Here is a 20,955-nt window from a genome sequence, read left to right on the forward strand (position 1 = left end):
CAGACAATATTCGATCAGACTGGAGTAACTAACCAGGCAATGTTCTATCAGACTGGAGTAACAATGTTCTATCAGACTGGAGTAACTAACGAGACAATGTTCTATCAGACTGGAGTAACTAACCAGACAATGTTCTATCAGACTGGAGTAACTAACCAGACAATGTTCTATCAGACTGGAGTAACTAACCAGACAATGTTCTATCAGACTGGAGTAACTAACCAGACAATGTTCTATCAGACTGGAGTAACTAACCAGACGATGTCTGAAAGAGCCGGCGCGATGTCACCATTCTTGACTCAGAACATCATGTGTACACTGTTGTGTTCATTGCTATCAGCACAGACTGCTAGTCATAATACACAACATTCCACATGCCCTGTCTTTCAATATCAAAAACCAATAAACTACATTACTCTCCAAATTGGGGTCACTAGAATTTCTTGATGTTAATTTTGGATTCATGAGCAGAAAAATGTGGAAAGCCAAGTGTTAAGATCATAATTGAGAAACAATGGTTGACAACAGCAATTCTACATTCTTCCACACAGTGGTGCTGAAGGGCCACTGAAGTTGACAAACAGAGTCTGTGAGTAGCTGTTATCTGAGCCTGCCAGGCCAGGCTCTGGAGAGCTTCGGTGTGCATTACTTTGTTACACCTGATTCTGCTCATCAAGAACTTGGAACAAAAGCCTGCCTGAACTAAAGCCTGATCAACCTGCAGCTCTCCAGGATGAGGGTTGGGGACCCTGTCTAACCAAGCAGCAGAACCTGCAGCTCTCCACGATGAGGGTTGGGGACCCTGTCTAACCAAGCAGCAGAACCTGCAGCTCTCCAGGATGAGGGTTGGGGACTCTGTCTGGGAAACACATACTGGCACATTATATTATTAATTACATGAAGCATGAAGACATACCTTAGGCATGGGGAACTGGCATGACCCTGAGCAGTAGTAGGCATCAAAAGACTTGGGAGATATAATCCACTCGCTCCAGCCAATGTCTGCAAAGTCCACCTTCAGGTAGCGACGAGCACAGTTCTGTGGTTCGTTCCACTGCTTCTTACGAGCCTTCTTTATCGTCTGCTCGTCAAACTGCAGCAGGGGCATCTTACCGCCGTGCCTCTGGCTCTTACCACGCGTCTTTTTCCTCGGCCGACGGACCTGCTTGTTCTCCAGCGGTTCGTAGGGGCTGGTCTCGTCCCAGCCCGTCGTCTCATATGGGTACTCCGGCCCCGGTAACTCGTTGTTTTGGAGCGGGAGGAGGACGCTAGCCGAGCGCCGGCGTCTGTGAGGAGGCGCCTGTTGTTGCGCGGCTGTGTTATTCCGAGCGTGCAGCCCCAGTCTATTGAAGCCAGAGGTGAAAGCCCCTTCTCCAGCTGTAGTCATTGTTTGATGCCTCTGTAGTGTCGACGCCACACTCTCGGGCTCAGAGATGGCCGAGTCGTTGGCGTAGACCAGGATGTAAGGAGAGCGGTCTGAGAGGAGCTTCTTCCAGGGCCTGGGTCCAGGCTGGGATGCCACGTCTATCCCGATCAGCAGCTCACGATGACGCTTGGCTTGGTTCACCACCCGGGTGACGTCCTTCCACTGCCAAGAGATGAAGTCCCTGTATAGTGTAGACACGTTGATCACAAAGTGGCCCAAAGCCCTGGTGTGGTTATCCACTGAGGAAAAGCTCCACACATCCATCTGGAGGTGGCTGTGTCTCCTGAGGCCATGGCGGAATGGTGAAGGGGCTCCACAGCTCTTGGGCCTGGTGGTGCTGTTGCAGCCCGGGTGCTGGGTGCTGTTCTGGTGGTCTCCTATGTAGTAGTGGAGCGTGGCCGACAGGATGGCCTCTGACTTGGTGAGAGAAGTCAGGTTGAAGACCTGGAGCTGCTTGTTGTTGATGGTGCCTGGGAGAGCAATAGGACGAGGCAGTTAGTATAGAGCCCACAAATTCAAATAATTTATACCTCTGACACCAGGTGGGTGCCATTAATGACCAGGTAGAACAGAGAACCAGCAGTAGTAGGTTAAGATTTGAACACCCCTGGAATCGAGAGTATAGGTCAGAGAGGTCCATGTGTCCATAGAATTACATGAATTATAGGATCTCTATATGCATATCGTTCAATTTAGTTTCAAACCTGGAGCAGAACAAAAAAAATGTAATTAGAGGCTATTTTAAGGCAGGTCTACAAACCCTATCATTCAAATGTTTCAAAGCTTCAAATGGCATTTTCTAGGGAAATCTTGCAATAATAACCAATCACTAGTCATTTGGTTCCCAGTTAACACATGTTGGTTTGACAGAATGTTGTTGGAAAGTAATGTTTTTAATAACCAAAAGAGAACATGAAGGGAATGTTTCTGTGTGGGTTTTCTGTAGGCTGCAGTGACGGCGGCATTGCCAACCTTATCCACCCCCTTGCATTATCAACACATTCCAGTAGAAGGCACTGTTTTCTAATGTATGGGTGCTGAAAGCTGACAGGTTCTACATGGCAATAGGGAGTTCTATCATATCAGTGGTTATATCCCAGTGTGACAACTGCATAACGTCCTCTTGAACATAAAAAACATTTATATTTAGGAGTTACATAGGCCACACCAGCCCAGTTTACACCAGACATTCCATTGGAAAGTTGAATCAAGTTGAAAGAAAATACAGATGTAACACACACAGACACAAATGACCTGTCCTATCATTGGCTACTCACCCATAAACACAGATGACCTGTCCTATCATTGGCTACTCACCCATAAACACAGACACAGATGACCTGTCCTATCATTGGCTACTCACCCATAAACACAGACACAGATGACCTGTCCTATCATTGGCTACTCACCCATAAACACAGACACAGATGACCTGTCCTATCATTGGCTACTCACCCATAAACACAGACACAGATGACCTGTCCTATCATTGGCTACTCACCCATTAACACAAATGACCTGTCCTATCATAGGCTACTCACCCATAAACACAAATGACCTGTCCTATCATTGGCTACTCACCCATAAACACAAATGACCTGTCCTATCATTGGCTACTCACCCATAAACACAAATGACCTGTCCTATCATTGGCTACTCAACCATAAACACAGATGACCTGTCCTATCATCGGCTACTCACCCATAAACACAGACACAAATGACCTGTCCTATCATTGGCTACTCACCCATAAACACATATGACCTGTCCTATCATTGGCTACTCACCCATAAACACAGACACAAATGACATGTCCTATCATTGGCTACTCACCCATAAACACAAATGACCTGTCCTATCATTGGCTACTCACCCATAAACACAAATGACCTGTCCTATCATTGGCTACTCACCCATAAACACAGACACAGATGACCTGTCCTATCATTGGCTACTCACCCATAAACACAGACACAAATGACCTGTCCTATCATTGGCTACTCACCCATAAACACAGACACAAATGACCTGTCCTATCATTGGCTACTCACCCATAAACACAGGCACAAATGACCTGTCCTATCATTGGCTACTCACCCATAAACACAGACACAAATGACCTGTCCTATCATTGGCTACTCACCCATAAACACAGATACAAATGACCTGTCCTAGCATTGGCTACTCACCCATAAACACAGATACAAATGACCTGTCCTATCATTGGCTACTCAACCATAAACACAGATGACCTGTCCTATCATCGGCTACTCACCCATAAACACAGACACAAATGACCTGTCCTATCATTGGCTACTCACCCATAAACACAGATGACCTGTCCTATCATTGCCTACTCACCCATAAACACAGATGGCCTGTCCTATCATTGGCTACTCACCCATAAACACAAATGACCTGTCCTATCATTGCCTACTCACCCATAAACACAGATGGCCTGTCCTATCATTGGCTACTCACCCATAAACACAAATGACCTGTCCTATCATTGGCTACTCACCCATAAACACAGATACAAATGACCTGTCCTATCATTGGCTACTCACCCATAAACACAGATACAAATGACCTGTACTATCATTGGCTACTCAACCATAAACACAGATGACCTGTCCTATCATCGGCTACTCACCCATAAACACAGACACAAATTACCTGTCCTATCATTGGCTACTCACCCATAAACACATATGACCTGTCCTATCATTGGCTACTCACCCATAAACACGTACACAAATGACCTGTCCTATCATTGGCTACTCACCCATAAACACAGACACAAATGACCTGTCCTATCATTGGCTACTCACCCGTAAACACAGACACAAAGACCTGTCCTATCATTGGCTACTCACCCATAAACACAGACACAAATGACCTATCCTATCATTGGCTACTCACCCATAAACACAGTCACAAAAATGTATAACAGGCTTGAAGGCTACTGTTAGTCCAAACCATTTCCCTAGGGTTAGGGCTAAACAACAGGTGAAACAGCCGTTCATTTCCCTAGACTACTAAACAACAGGTGAAACAGCTGTTCATTTCCCTAGACTACTAAACAACAGGTGAAACAGCCGTTCATTTCCCTAGACTACTAAACAACAGGTGAAACAGCCGTTCATTTCCCTAGGCTACTAAATTACAGGTGAAACAGCCGTTCATTTCCCTAGACTACTAAACAACAGGTGAAACAGCCGTTCATTTTCCAAGGCTACTAAACAACCTGAGAAACAGCCGTTCATTTCCCTAGACTACTAAATTACAGGTGAAACAGCCGTTCATTTCCCTAGACTACTAAACAACAGGTGAAACAGCCGTTCATTTTCCAAGGCTACTAAACAACCTGAGAAACAGCCGTTCATTTCCCTAGACTACTAAATGACAGGTGAAACAGCCGTTCATTTCCCTAGACTACTAAACAACAGGTGAAACAGCCGTTCATTTTCCAAGGCTACTAAACAACCTGAGAAACAGCCGTTCATTTCCCTAGACTACTAAACGACAGGTGAAACAGCCGTTCATTTCCCTAGGCTACTAAACAACAGGTGAAACAGCCGTTCATTTCCCTAGACTACTAAACAACAGGTGAAACAGCCGTTCATTTCCCTAGACTACTAAACAACAGGTGAAACAGCCGTTCATTTCCCTAGACTACTAAACAACAGGTGAAACAGCCGTTCATTTCCCTAGACTACTAAACAACAGGTGAAACAGCCGTTCATTTCCCTAGACTACTAAACAACAGGTGAAACAGCCGTTCATTTTCCAAGGCTACTAAACAACAGGTGAAGCAGCCGTTCCGTTTGGGTAATGGGCTCAGTGGTTGGGCTTTGGATCAACAGGTGCTTTATAGTCCCAACTATACAAACACCTTCCTAATATCGAGTTGCATAACAGCATCAATCCGTCAGGGCGTGGACTCTACAAGGTCTCTAAATTGTTCCACAGGGATGCTGGCCCATGTTGACTCTAATGCTTCCCACAGTTGTATCAAGTTGGCTGGACAAGTTGTCTTTTGGGTGGTGGACCATTCTTGATACACAAGGTTAACTGTTCAGCATGACAATCCCAGCAGCGTTACAGTTCTTGACACACTCAAACCAGTGCGCCTGGCACCTACTACCATACCCCGTTCAAAAGCACTTTAATATTTTGTCTTGCCCATTCACCCTCTGAATGGCACAAACACACAATCCATGTCTCAATTGTCTCAAGGCTTAAAAATCCTTCTTTAACCCGTCTCCTCCCCTTCATCTATACTGATTGAAGTGAATTTAACCTGTCTCCTCCCCTTCATCTACACTGATTGAAGTGAATTTAACCTGTCTCCTCCCCTTCATCTACACTGATTGAAGTGAATTTCACAAGTGACATCAATAAGGGATCATAGCTTTCACCTGGATTCACCTGGTCAATCTGTCATGGAAAGAGCAGGTGTTCCTAATGTTTGTTCACTATATATATATATATATATACACACATTCACACAAAACCCACACACATTCACATACACTAGATACGCACAAACACACACTCATACCGACAACACCCACACACACTTTCACACTAATAATTTGCTGTTGTTACTCTGTTCTTTATTTTACTCTTATTATTATCTATCCTGATGTCTAGTCACTTTACCCTGCCTTCATGTACATATCTACCTCAAATACCTTATTATTATCTATCCTGATGCCTAGTCACTTTACCCTGCCTTCATTTACATATCTACCTCAAATACCTTATTATTATCTATCCTGATGTCTAGTCACTTTACCCTGCCTTCATGTACATATCAACCTCAAATACCTTATTATTATCTATCCTGATGCCTAGTCACTTTACCCTGCCTTCATGTACATATCTACCTCAAATACCTTATTATTATCTATCCTGATGTCTAGTCACTTTACCCTGCCTTCATGTACATATCTACCTCAAATACCTTATTATTATCTATCCTGATGCCTAGTCACTTTACCCTGCCTTCATGTACATATCTACCTCAAATACCTTATTATTATCTATCCTGATGTCTAGTCACTTTACCCTGCCTTCATGTACATATCTACCTCAAATACCTTATTATTATCTATCCTGATGTCTAGTCACTTTACCCTGCCTTCATGTACATATCTACCTCAAATACCGTATTATTATCTATCCTGATGTCTAGTCACTTTACCCTGCCTTCATGTACATATCTACCTCTAATATTATTATCTATCCTAATGTCTAGTCACTTTACCCTGCCTTCATGTACATATCTACCTCAAATACCTTATTATCTATCCTGATGCCTAGTCACTTTACCCTGCCTTCATGTACATATCTACCTCAAATACCTTATCATTATCTATCCTGATGCCTAGTCACTTTACCCTGCCTTCATGTACATATCTACCTCAAATACCTTATTATTATCTATCCTGATGCCTAGTCACTTTACCCTGCCTTCATGTACATATCTACCTCAAATACCTTATTATTATCTATCCTGATGTCTAGTCACTTTACCCTGCCTTCATGTACATATCTACCTCAAATACCTTATTATTATCTATCCTGATGTCTAGTCACTTTACCCTGCCTTCATGTACATATCTACCTCAAATACCTTATTATTATCTATCCTGATGCCTAGTCACTTTACCCTGCCTTCATGTACATATCTACCTCAAATACCTTATTATTATCTATCCTGATGTCTAGTCACTTTACCCTGCCTTCATGTACATATCTACCTCAAATACCTTATTATTATCTATCCTGATGTCTAGTCACTTTACCCTGCCTTCATGTACATATCTACCTCAAATACCTTATTATTATCTATCCTGATGCCTAGTCACTTTACCCTGCCTTCATGTACATATCTACCTCAAATACCTTATTATTATCTATCCTGATGTCTAGTCACTTTACCCTGCCTTCATGTACATATCTACCTCAAATACCTTATTATTATCTATCCTGATGTCTAGTCACTTTGCCCTGCCTTCATGTACATATCTACCTCAAATACCTTATTATTATCTATCCTGATGTCTAGTCACTTTGCCCTGCCTTCATGTACATATCTACCTCAAATACCTTATTATTATCTATCCTGATGCCTAGTCACTTTACCCTGCCTTCATGTACATATCTACCTCTAATACCTTATTATTATCTATCCTGATGTCTAGTCACTTTACCCTGCCTTCATGTACATATCTACCTCAAATACCTTATTATTATCTATCCTGATGTCTAGTCACTTTGCCCTGCCTTCATGTACATATCTACCTCAAATACCTTATTATTATCTATCCTGATGTCTAGTAACTTTGCCCTGCCTTCATGTACATATCTACCTCATTGACCTGGTACTGGTACTGTACTGGTACTCCCTGTATAGTTCCATCCCACAGGGCACAAACATCAATCAATTCAATGTCTAGTTTTGTTTTACATTTGGTTGAGTTGTAAACGAACTTGAAATCAGCAAACAATTTCACTCTTGGATCTACGTAAAAAAAATATGAAATGCGCTAATGTTGATTACTTTTTGCAAATTCAATTAGTTCTCCATGTTAGTTCAACGTCATCACATATATTTTAGGTGGGTTGAAATGACGTGGAACCAACATTGATTCAACCAATTTGGGTCACATGTTGGATTATTGTGTATTTTATTCCTCTTGTGCTCAAATATTTTTTTAAATTACATTTATGTAACTCTACATAGTTGTGAAAGGCTTCTAAGCAAGAATATCATTGTTAAGTCTACATTCGTTAAATTAGGCATGAGACAAATACATATTTAATTAGATTTACCCCAATGCGCTTTAAAGCTGCGGACCGTATTCCCATCCTTGAAAGGAAATCCTGCACGGTTATATTTGTCGTAAAGCATCTGCATGTGTTCCGTCATAGTATCCTGTAAAAGCAGGTCTTGCTCATTCTTCTCTGAGCTGTCTTTGTCCCCCATGGGGGCACCTGAGTGCCCAGATTCACCTTTTCTTTTCAAACCAGTGAAATGATCTTTCAACATCGCGCAATATCCACCGAATAGATAGCTCCATCCGAGCAGCAGCAGTAACTGCGGACAGAGAACCATGTTCCCAGTGAGAATAGTGGTGGACACGTTCAGTCAGAATAACTTGCTGGTCTTAGTCTCCCACTCAGAGCGCGTGTCCCAGGTCCTCTTAAGAGTGAAAATAGGTGGCATCACCTTAAGATTCGACCAGTGTTCATTTGTTTAAAAATCACCTGAAAAACTCGACACCCACTAAAAGAAACAAAGAAGAGGTAATAGCCAACAAAACGGACAGTGCGCTGTGCTCCTGCAGCGCGCTCCACTCTGTCTGCCTTGCAGTTGAAAAGTTATATCAAAGATGATCTCTCCCTCTCTCTCGGTTGTGTGAATAAGGACTCCCTCTTCCCAGTTCGAAGTAATAGCTAATAGTGTTGAAGAGGGCAGCAGCTCTTGGTTTTGTTCAGATCTGGGCAGATCTCTCCATCGACAGCCAATCGTCCCGTTCTCAGCTTTCATTGAAGGTGAAGGATGTTGTGCTTGATAATATATATGGCTACTGGGACCAGCTGGGTATTACTACTGGGACCAGCTGGGTATTACTACTGGGACCAGCTGGGTATTACTACTGGGACCAGCTGGGTATTACTACTGGGACCAGCTGGGTATTACTACTGGGACCAGCTGGGTATTACTACTGGGACCAGCTGGGTATATTACTGGGACCAGCTGGGTATTACTACTGGGACCAGCTGGGTATTACTACTGGGACCAGCTGGGTATTACTACTGGGACCAGCTGGGTACCAGCTGGGTACTACTGGGACCAGCTGGGTATTACCAGCTGGGTATACTGGGACCAGCTGGGTATTACTACTGGGACCAGCTGGGTATTATTACTGGGACCAGCTGGGTATTACTTACTGGGACCAGCTGGGTATTACTACTGGGACCAGCTGGGTATTACTACTGGGACCAGCTGGGTATTACTACTGGGACCAGCTGGGTATTACTACTGGGACCAGCTGGGTATTACTACTGGGACCAGCTGGGTATTACTACAGGACCAGCTGGGTATTACTACTGGGACCAGCTGGGTATTACTACTGGGACCAGCTGGGTATTACTACTGGGACCAGCTGGGTATTACTACTGGGACCAGCTGGGTATTACTACTGGGACCAGCTGGGTATTACTACTGGGACCAGCTGGGTATTACTACTGGGACCAGCTGGGTATTACTACTGGGACCAGCTGGGTATTACTACTGGGACCAGCTGGGTATTACTACTGGGACCAGCTGGGTATTACTACTGGGACCAGCTGGGTATTACTACTGGGACCAGCTGGGTATTACTACTGGGACCAGCTGGGTATTACTACTGGGACCAGCTGGGTATTACTACTGGGACCAGCTGGGTATTACTACTGGGACCAGCTGGGACCATTACTACTGGGACCAGCTGGGTATTACTACTGGGACCAGGGACCAGCTGGGTATTACTACTGGGACCAGCTGGGTATTACTACTGGGACCAGCTGGGTATTACTACTGGGACCAGCTGGGTATTACTACAGGGACCAGCTGGGTATTACTACTGGGACCAGCTGGGTATTACTACAGGGACCAGATGGGTATTACTTCTGGGACCAGCTGATTATTACTACAGGGACCAGCTGGTTATTACTACTGGAACCAGCTGGGTATTACTTCTGGGACCAGCTGGTTATTACTACTGGGACCAGCTGGGTATTACTACAGGGACCAGCTGGGTATTACTACTGGGACCAGCTGGGTATCACTACTAGGACCAGCTGGGAATTACTACTGGGACCAGCTGGGTATCACTACTGGGACCAGCTGGGTATTACTACTGGGACCAGCTGGGTATTACTACTGGGACCAGCTGGGTATTACTACTGGGACCAGCTGGGTATTACTACTGGGACCAGCTGGGTATTACTACTGGGACCAGCTGGGTATTACTACAGGGACCAGCTGGGTATTACTACAGGGACCAGCTGGGTATTACTACTGGGACCAGCTGGGTATTACTACTGGGACCAGCTGGGTATTACTACTGGGACCAGCTGGGTATTACTGGGTACTGGGACCAGCTGGGTATTACTACTGGGACCAGCTGGGTATTACTACTGGGACCAGCTGGGTATTACTACTGGGACCAGCTGGGTATTACTACCAGGGACCAGCTGGGTATTACTACTGGGACCAGCTGGGTATTACTACTGGGACCAGCTGGGTAGCTATTACTACTGGGACCAGGGACCAGCTGGGTATTACTACTGGGACCAGCTGGGTATTACTACTGGGACCAGCTGGGTATTACTACTGGGACCAGCTGGGTATTACTACTGGGACCAGCTGGGTATTACTACAGGGACCAGCTGGGTATTACTACTGGGACCAGCTGGGTATTACTACTGGGACCAGCTGGGTATTACCAGCTGGGTATTACTGGGACCAGCTGGGTATTACTACTGGGACCAGCTGGGTATTACTACTGGGACCAGCTGGGTATTACTACTGGGACCAGCTGGGTATTACTACTGGGACCAGCTGGGTATTACTACAGGGACCAGCTGGGTATTACTACTGGGACCAGCTGGGTATTACTACTGGGACCAGCTGGGTATTACTACTGGGACCAGCTGGGTATTACTACTGGGACCAGCTGGGTATTACTACTGGGACCAGCTGGGTATTACTACTGGGACCAGCTGGGTATTACTACTGGGACCAGCTGGGTATTACTACTGGGACCAGCTGGGTATTACTACTGGGACCAGCTGGGTATTACTACTGGGACCAGCTGGGTATTACTACTGGGACCAGCTGGGTATTACTACTGGGACCAGCTGGGTATTACTACTGGGACCAGCTGGGTATTACTACTGGGACCAGCTGGGTATTACTACTGGGACCAGCTGGGTATTACTACTGGGACCAGCTGGGTATTACTACTGGGACCAGCTGGGTATTACTACTGGGACCAGCTGGGTATTACTACCAGCTGGGGACCAGCTGGGTATTACTACTGGGACCAGCTGGGTATTACTACTGGGACCAGCTGGGTATTACTACTGGGACCAGCTGGGTATTACTACAGGGACCAGCTGGGTATTACTACAGGGACCAGCTGGGTACTACTGGGACTGGGACCAGCTGGGTATTAGCTACTGGGACCAGCTGGGTATTACTACTGGGACCAGCTGGGTATTACTACTGGGACCAGCTGGGTATTACTACTGGGACCAGCTGGGACCAGCTGGGTATTACTACTGGGACCAGCTGGGTATTACTACTGGGACCAGCTGGGTATTACTACTGGGACCAGCTGGGTATTACTACAGGGACCAGCTGGGTATTACTACTGGGACCAGCTGGGTATTACTACCAGCTGGGACCAGCTGGGTATTACTACTGGGACCAGCTGGGTATTACTACTGGGACCAGCTGGGTATTACTACTGGGACCAGCTGGGTATTACTACTGGGACCAGCTGGGTATTACTACTGGGACCAGCTGGGTATTACCAGCTGGGTATTACTACAGGGACCAGCTGGGTATTACTACTGGGACCAGCTGGGTATTACTACTGGGACCAGCTGGGTATTACTACTGGGACCAGCTGGGTATTACTACTGGGACCAGCTGGGCTGGGTATTACTACTGGGACCAGCTGGGTATTACTACTGGGACCAGCTGGGTATTACTACTGGGACCAGCTGGGTATTACTACTGGGACCAGCTGGGTATTACTACTGGGACCAGCTGGGTATTACTACTGGGACCAGCTGGGACCAGGGACCAGCTGGGTATTACTACTGGGACCAGCTGGGTATTACTACTGGGACCAGCTGGGTATTACTACTGGGACCAGCTGGGTATTACTACTGGGACCAGCTGGGTATTACTACTGGGACCAGCTGGGTATTACTACTGGGACCAGCTGGGTATTACTACTGGGACCAGCTGGGTATTACTACTGGGACCAGCTGGGTATTACTACTGGGACCAGCTGGGTATTACTACTGGGACCAGCTGGGTATTACTACTGGGACCAGCTGGGTATTACTACTGGGACCAGCTGGGCTGGGTATTACTACTGGGACCAGCTGGGTATTACTACAGGGACCAGCTGGGTATTACTACTGGGACCAGCTGGGTATTACTACTGGGACCAGCTGGGTATTACTACTGGGCTGGGTACCAGCTGGGTATTACTACTGGGACCAGCTGGGTATTACTACTGGGACCAGCTGGGTATTACTACTGGGACCAGCTGGGTATTACTACTGGGACCAGCTGGGTATTACTACAGGGACCAGCTGGGTATTACTACTGGGACCAGCTGGGTACCCAGCTGGGTATTACTACTGGGACCAGCTGGGTATTACTACTGGGACCAGCTGGGTATTACTACTGGGACCAGCTGGGTATTACTACTGGGACCAGCTGGGTATTACTACTGGGACCAGCTGGGTATTACTACTGGGACCAGCTGGGTATTACTACAGGGACCAGCTGGGTATTACTACTGGGACCAGCTGGGTATTACTACTGGGACCAGCTGGGTATTACTACTGGGACCAGCTGGGTATTACTACTGGGACCAGCTGGGTATTACTACTGGGACCAGCTGGGTATTACTACTGGGACCAGCTGGGTATTACTACTGGGACCAGCTGGGTATTACTACTGGGACCAGCTGGGTATTACTACTGGGACCAGCTGGGTATTACTACTGGGACCAGCTGGGTATTACTACTGGGACCAGCTGGGTATTACCAGCAGCTGGGTATTACTACTGGGACCAGCTGGGTATTACTACTGGGACCAGCTGGGTATTACTACAGGGACCAGCTGGGTATTACTACCAGGGACCAGCTGGGTATTACTACCAGCTGGGACCAGCTGGGTATTACTACAGGGACCAGCTGGGTATTACTACTGGGACCAGCTGGGTATTACTACTGGGACCAGCTGGGTATTACTACTGGGACCAGCTGGGTATTACTACCAGCTGGGACTACAGGGACCAGCTGGGTATTACTACTGGGACCAGCTGGGTATTACTACTGGGACCAGCTGGGTATTACTACAGGGACCAGCTGGGTATTACTACAGGGACCAGCTGGGTATTACTACTGGGACCAGCTGGGTATTACTACTGGGACCAGCTGGGTATTACTACTGGGACCAGCTGGGTATTACTACAGGGACCAGCTGGGTATTACTACTGGGACCAGCTGGGTATTACTACTGGGACCAGCTGGGTACTGGGACCAGCTGGGTATTACTACTGGGACCAGCTGGGTATTACTACTGGGACCAGCTGGGTATTACTACAGGACCAGCTGGGTATTACTACAGGGACCAGCTGGGTATTACTACAGGGACCAGCTGGGTATTACTGGGTACAGGGACCAGCTGGGTATTACTACTGGGACCAGCTGGGTATTACTACTGGGACCAGCTGGGTATTACTACTGGGACCAGCTGGGTATTACTACTGGGACCAGCTGGGTATTACTACTGGGACCAGCTGGGTATTACTACTGGGACCAGCTGGGTATTACTACTGGGACCAGCTGGGTATTACTACTGGGACCAGCTGGGTATTACTGATGGTGGGCTTGTTAATATAAATGGCTAGTGGGGAGGGGGGAGATGCTCAGGACAGATAGGTTATGGTTACCTATGTTCTCTTGTTTCTATAGTATAGTAAATTAACATTTTCCTTTTTTTCATGAGAAATTCAATTATTTATCTAAATTCTCAAAAACCTTACTTCAATTTGTCTTAGAATATTTATTAAAGTAATACATTGTTCTTCTAATAAAGTTATTTGATTAATAGTAACCTAAGTTATTGTGGTGTTGAAAACCAGATGCTCGTCACGTCTCCAACCAACGGCCCCTGGTAGTTGTGATACAGAGTGAGTCATCATGTCATCTCAACTGTCAACGTGTGAAACCTACTTCTGCAAAGCGCTGTATGTCTGGGCCGCGCGGTGCTGAATGAAATGGCTTATTGTCGGGTATTAAAGGCTTTCTCCCCTATTTAGGCCAGTTCAATAGAGCTAAGCACACGTATCCTGTATATCACAGTGCGATCCGGATGCTGCAGCTCGTCCCTACACCCCAGATCCATGTACGGGTATTAGATAGGGCTTCCCACCCTGCCCCTCTACCCATCCTCCTGTGAAGTCACTGCGGTCTTGTTCTGGGTCACTCGGGAGGAAATTATTATTTCCCCATCCGTCCGTCCCATGATGGACATCTCTCTCTCTCTCTGTTAGGGTACATATGATCTCCATTCCAGAGGAATATTATCTCTCTCTCTGTTAGGATACATATGATCTCCATTCCAGAGGAATATTATCTCTCTCTCTGTTAGGGTACATATGATCTCCATTCCAGAGGAATATTATCTCTCTCTCTGTTAGGATACATATGATCTCCATTCCAGAGGATTAGTATCTCTCTCTCTGTTAGGATACATATGATCTCCATTCCAGAGGATTAGTATCTCTCTCTCTGTTAGGATACATATGATCTCCATTCCAGAGGAATATTATCTCTCTCTCTGTTAGGATACATATGATCTCCATTCCAGAGGAATATTATCTCTCTCTCTCTGTTAGGATACATATGATCTCCATTCCAGATTAGAGAAATTCCACGTAATATTGTAATAGACCTATAACCCAGTATTGATACGTGTTATTGTCATGGACCTATAGCCCAGTATTGATACTTGTTATTGTCATGGACCTATAACCCAGTATGGTTAAGTTGTCAACTAACGTAAATTCTATGTGAAATTTACAAACAATGTCATTGGATTCAAGTTAAAGGTTGGGTGAAAATAAGACGAAATGTAATTACCTTAATGACTTTTTGCAAATCCAGTCATTTTTTCACATTGAGTCAACGTCATCACATAGATTTTGGGGGGTTGAAATGACGTATAAATAACGTGACTAAAATGAATAAAAATAAAATAAACTGTTCTATGACACAAAGGTAAATTATATAAAGAATGATGGTAAAAAGTTTTGGAGCACCTTAAATTAAATTTTGGGCAAAAAGGCAAACTCAGCTCCATCATTCATTGAATCAGATGTCTCATTCATCACAAAACCCACTGATATTGCCAACTATTTTAATATTTTTTTTATTGGCAATATTAGCAAACTTAGAGATGACATGCCAGCAACAAACGCTGACACTACACATCCAAGTACAACTGATCAAATTCTGAAAGACAAGCATTGTCATTTTTAATTCCGTAAAGTGAGTGTGGATGAGGTGAACAAATAATTGTTGTCTATCAACAATGACAAGCCACCGGGGTCTGACAACTTGGATGGAAAATGACTAAGGATAATAGCAGATGATATTGCCACTCCTATTTACCTACCAAAAAGTGTCTGCCCTCAGGCCTGGAGGGAAGCATAAGTCATTCTGCTACCTAAGAATAGTAAAGCCCCCTTCACTGGCTCAGATAGCTGACCAATAATCCTGTTACCAACCCTTAAACTTAAAAAAAATGGTGTTTGACCAGATACAATGCTATTTTACAGTAAACAAATTAACAACAGACTTTCAGCACGCTTATAGGGAAGGACATTCAACAAGCACAGCACTTACACAAATGACTGATGATTGGCTGAGATAAATGTGTCATAAAAAATTGTGGGAGCTGTTTTGTTAGACATCAGTGCGGCTTTTGACATTATCGATCATAGTCTTTTGCTAGAAAAACGTATGTGTTATGGCTTTACACTCTGCTATATTGTGAATAAAAAGTTACTGGTCAAACAGAACACAGAGGGAGTTCTTTAATGGAAGCCTCTCCAACATAATCCAGGTAGAATCAGGAATTCCCCAGGGCAGCTGTCTAGGCCCATTACTTTTTTCAATCTTTACCAATGACAAGCCACTGGCTTTGAGTAAAGCCAGTGTGTCTATGTATGCGAATGACTCAACACTATACAAATGAACTACGACAGCGAGTGAAATCACTGCAACACTTAACAAAGAGCTGCAGTTAGTTTCAGAATGGATGGCTAGGACTAAGTTGGTCCTAAATATTTAAAAAAATTAAAGCAAATATATTTAGGACAAATCATTCACGAAATCTTAAACCTCAACTAAATCTTTGAGTAAATAATGTGGAAATGTAGCAAGTTGCGATGACTAAACTGCTTGGAGTAACCCTGGATTGTAAACTGTCATGGTCAAAACATATTGATACAACAGTAGCTAAGATGGGGAGAAGTCTTTCCATAATAAAGTGCTGCTCTACCTTCTTAACAACTCTGTCAACAAGGCAGGTCCTACAGGCCCTAGTTTCTACCTTCTTAACAACACTATCAACAAGGCAGGTCCTACAGGCCCTAGTTTCTACCTTCTTAACAACACTATCACCAAGGAAGGTCCTACAGGTCCTAGTTGTCGCAACTGGACTACTGTTCAGTCGTGTGGTCAGGTGCCACAAAGAGGGACCTCTGAAAATTACAATTGGCTCAGAACAGGGCAGCACGGCTGGCCCTGAAATGTACACTGAGAGCTAATATTAATAATATGCATGTCAATCTCTCCTGGCTCAAAGTGGTGGAGAGATTGACTTCATCACTACTTTTATTTATGAGAGTTATTGACATGTTGAATGCACCAAGCTGTCTGTCTAAACTACTGGCACACAGCTCAGACACCCATACATACCCCACAAGACATGCCACCGGAGGTCTGTTTAAACTACTGGCACACAGCTCAGACACCCATACATACCCCACAAGACATGCCACCAGAGGTCTGTTTAAACTACTGGCACACAGATCAGACACCCATACATACCCCACAAGACACGTCACCAGAGGTCTCTTCACAGTCCCCAAATCCAGAACAGACTATGGGAGGCAGACCATGCTGCCTTGGCAGTAACTAATGGGGATCCATACTAAACCCCAGGAAGAGTAGCTGCTGCCTTGACAGGAACTAATGGGGATCCATAATAAAACCCAGGAAGAGTAGCTGCTGCCTTGTCAGGAAATAATGGGTATCCATAATAAACGCCAGGAAGAGTAGCTGCTGCCAAGTTTAAAATATCCCCCAGGTCTAAAACAGAGCAGAAAGCTTCTCCAACCCATTATAGAAGTTGTAGACTTCCTACCCATTACAGAAGTTGTACACTTCCTACCCATTATAGAAGTTGTAGACTTCCTACCCATTATGGAGGTTGTAGACTTCCTACCCATTATAGAAGTTGTAGACTTCCTACTCATTATGGAGGTTGTAGACCTCATACCCATTATAGTAGTTGTAGACTGCCTACCCATTATAGAAGTTGTAGACTTCCTACCCATTATAGAAGTTGTAGACTTCCTACCCATTATGGAGGTTGTAGACTTCCTACCCATTATAGTAGTTGTAGACTTCCTACCCATTATAGAAGTTGTATACTTCCTACCCATTATAGAAGTTGTAGACGTCCTACCCATTATGGAGGTTGTAGACCTCCTACCCATTATAGAAGTTGTAGACTTCCTACCCATTATGGAGGTTGTAGACTTCCTACCCATTATAGAAGTTGTAGACTTCCTACCCATTATAGAAGTTGTAGACTTCCTACCCATTATAGTAGTTGTAGACCTCCTACCCATTATAGTAGTTGTAGACTTCCTACCCATTATGGAGGTTGTAGACTTCCTACTCATTATAGAAGTTGTAGACTTCCTACCCATTATGGAGGTTGTAGACTTCCTACCCATTATGGAAGTTGTAGACTTCCTACCCATTATAGAAGTTGTAGACTTCCTACCCATTATGGAGGTTGTAGACTTCCTACCCATTATAGAGGTTGTAGACCTCCTACCCATTATGGAGGTTGTAGACCTCCTACCCATTATAGAAGTTGTAGACTTCCTACTCATATGGAGGTTGTAGACCTCTTACCCATTATAGTAGTTGTAGACCTCCTACCCATTATGGAGGTTGTACACTTCCTACCCATTATATAAGTTGTAGAACTCCTACCCATTATGGAGGTTGTAGACTTCCTACCCATTATGGAGGTTGTAGACCTCCTACCCATTATAGTAGTTGTAGACTTCCTACCCATTATAGAAGTTGTATACTTTCTACCCATTATAGAAGTTGTAGACGTCCTACCCATTATGGAGGTTGTAGACTTCCTACCCATTATAGAGGTTGTAGACTTCCTACCCATTATGGAGGTTGTAGACCTCCTACCCATTATATAAGTTGTAGACTTCCTACCCATTATAGAAGTTGTAGACTTCCTACCCATTATGGAGGTTGTAGACTTCCTACCCATTATAGTAGTTGTAGACTTCCTACCCATTATGGAGGTTGTAGACTTCCTACCCATTATAGAAGTTGTAGACTTCCTACTCATTATGGAGGTTGTAGACCTCCTACCCATTATAGTAGTTGTAGACCTCCTACCCATTATGGAGGTTGTACACTTCCTACCCATTATAGAAGTTGTAGACTTCCTACCCATTATAGAAGTTTTAGACTTCCTACTCATTATAGAAGTTGTAGACTTCCTACCCATTATAGAGGTTGTAGACTTCCTACCCATTATAGTAGTTGTAGACTTCCTACCCATTATAGAAGTTGTAGACTTCCTACCCATTATAGAAGTTGTAGACTCTCTACCCATTATAGAAGTTGTAGACTTCCTACCCATTATAGAGGTTGTAGACTTCCTACCCATTATAGAAGTTGTATACCTCCTACCCATTATAGAAGTTGTAGACTGCCTACCCATTATAGAAGTTGTAGACTTCCTACCCATTATAGAAGTTGCAGACTTCCTACCCATTATAGAAGTTGTAGACTTCCTACCCATTATAGAGGTTGTAGACTTCCTACCCATTATAGAAGTTGTAGACTTCCTACCCATTATAGAAGTTGTAGACTTCCTACCCATTATAGAAGTTGTAGACTTCCTACCCATTATGGAAGTTGTAGACTTCCTACTCATTATAGAAGTTATAGACTTCCTACCCATTATAGAGGTTGTAGACTGCCTACCCATTATAGTAGTTGTAGACTTCCTACCCATTATAGAAGTTGTAGACTTCCTACCCATTATGGAAGTTGTAGACTTCCTACCCATTATAGCAGTTGTAGACTTCCTACCCATTATAGAAGTTGTAGACTTCCTACCCATTATAGCAGTTGTAGACTTCCTACCCATTATGGAGGTTGTAGACTTCATCTCCAACTAGAATGTCTTCTCTGACCTAAATTCACCACTTCATTTGGTGACATCTAGTAGCAGCAGTTTTCTAGTTGAAACACAGAAGGGAAACAGCTATTTATAATCAGGCATTTAATTCTGACTTTATTGTTACAATCATTACTATTTTACTATAGCCTCATGATCTGTTTGAGTGAGTTTCAACCAGCTGTTCTGGGGCTTTCAGTGAAACTAATCACATAAAAACCAGTATGTATCCCAAATGTACCCTATTCCCTACGTGGGCCCAGGGGTCTCTGGTCAAAAGTTGTGCACTATGTATGGAATAGGGTGCCATTTGGGATGAAGTTATTCCAGGAGAATAGGAGGCATTGGGACTTGCTGGTTTGTCACTTTCCCTCACCTTCCAAACCTCACCCTGTATTTCAAGAGCAAGCATGTGTTATTTGAATGGTGTGAGTAGTGCCTTCCTCTCCTCTCCTCCAATCCCTTCCCCTGCCTTCTTCTCCTCTCCCCTCCCCTCCCCTTCTCTCCTCCCTCCCCTCCTCTCCTCTTGTCTTCCCTCCCCTCCGGGTAGTTTCATCACAGCATCCCACCACATGATAAAACAGAGGCCTGTAAAGCTAAACAGTTCTAAATGTGTCTGCATCTCTCCTCATTCACCCCCCTCCCCTAAGCCAATCAGCCACCCAGCCAGCCAGCCAGTCCGTCACCCATCCTCCCACACAGCCAGTCAGCGAGGTTATGATTAGATTAAGAAATGTATGGACACACACACACGTTTGTTTTACTATCCTTGTTGGGACCAATTGATTCCGATTTAAATTCCTATTTTCTCCGTCACCTGTTACACGTTTCCGGCGGCCCCTGAAACCTAAACCTGACCTCTACGTCTACAACAGCCTTTTCCCTTGTGGGGACCGGAGAAATGTCCCCACTTGTCTGAGTTTTCCTTGTCTCTCTCTCTCTCCCTCTCTCTCTCCCCCTCTCTCTCTGTTCCCCTGTGACGTAGAAGTCCGTCACTGGCCGCGGGCAGCATTTGGTTCTTTAACGCACACACATATTCATCACTCCTCCCTGCGCCATTATACCATAAGTTAACAATGTGGGTCGACACACAATTTAACTTCTGTCTTGGTGCATGCATTTCACACTTGTCAATGTTCATATTTGAGAGATACAATAATTATTATACTTATCAATGTTGTGGATGAGTGCATTGTTTGTT

The 20,955-nt window shown here is 44.6% G+C and overlaps 1 protein-coding gene across 2 annotated transcripts in view; it reads right to left on the reverse strand.

Moving 5' to 3' along the window:
* Positions 1–20,955, reverse strand: part of bmp3 (bone morphogenetic protein 3) — a 62,644-nt gene extending 41,689 nt beyond the window's left edge. The window contains exons 1-2 of one of the 2 annotated variants that reach the window (XM_042320213.1): positions 20,923–20,955; positions 917–1,896 (exon numbers count right to left, since the gene is read on the reverse strand). In XM_042320213.1, the coding sequence (XP_042176147.1) occupies positions 917–1,896; positions 20,923–20,947 (1,005 nt within the window). In that variant the 5' untranslated portion in view covers positions 20,948–20,955. Of the gene's footprint in view, positions 1–916; positions 1,897–8,269; positions 8,958–20,922 lie in introns of those variants that run through there. The other variant, XM_024415095.2, reaches the window with a different exon arrangement.

This window comes from Oncorhynchus tshawytscha, linkage group LG04, assembly GCF_018296145.1.
Source record: "Oncorhynchus tshawytscha isolate Ot180627B linkage group LG04, Otsh_v2.0, whole genome shotgun sequence".
Lineage (NCBI taxonomy): Eukaryota > Metazoa > Chordata > Actinopteri > Salmoniformes > Salmonidae > Oncorhynchus > Oncorhynchus tshawytscha.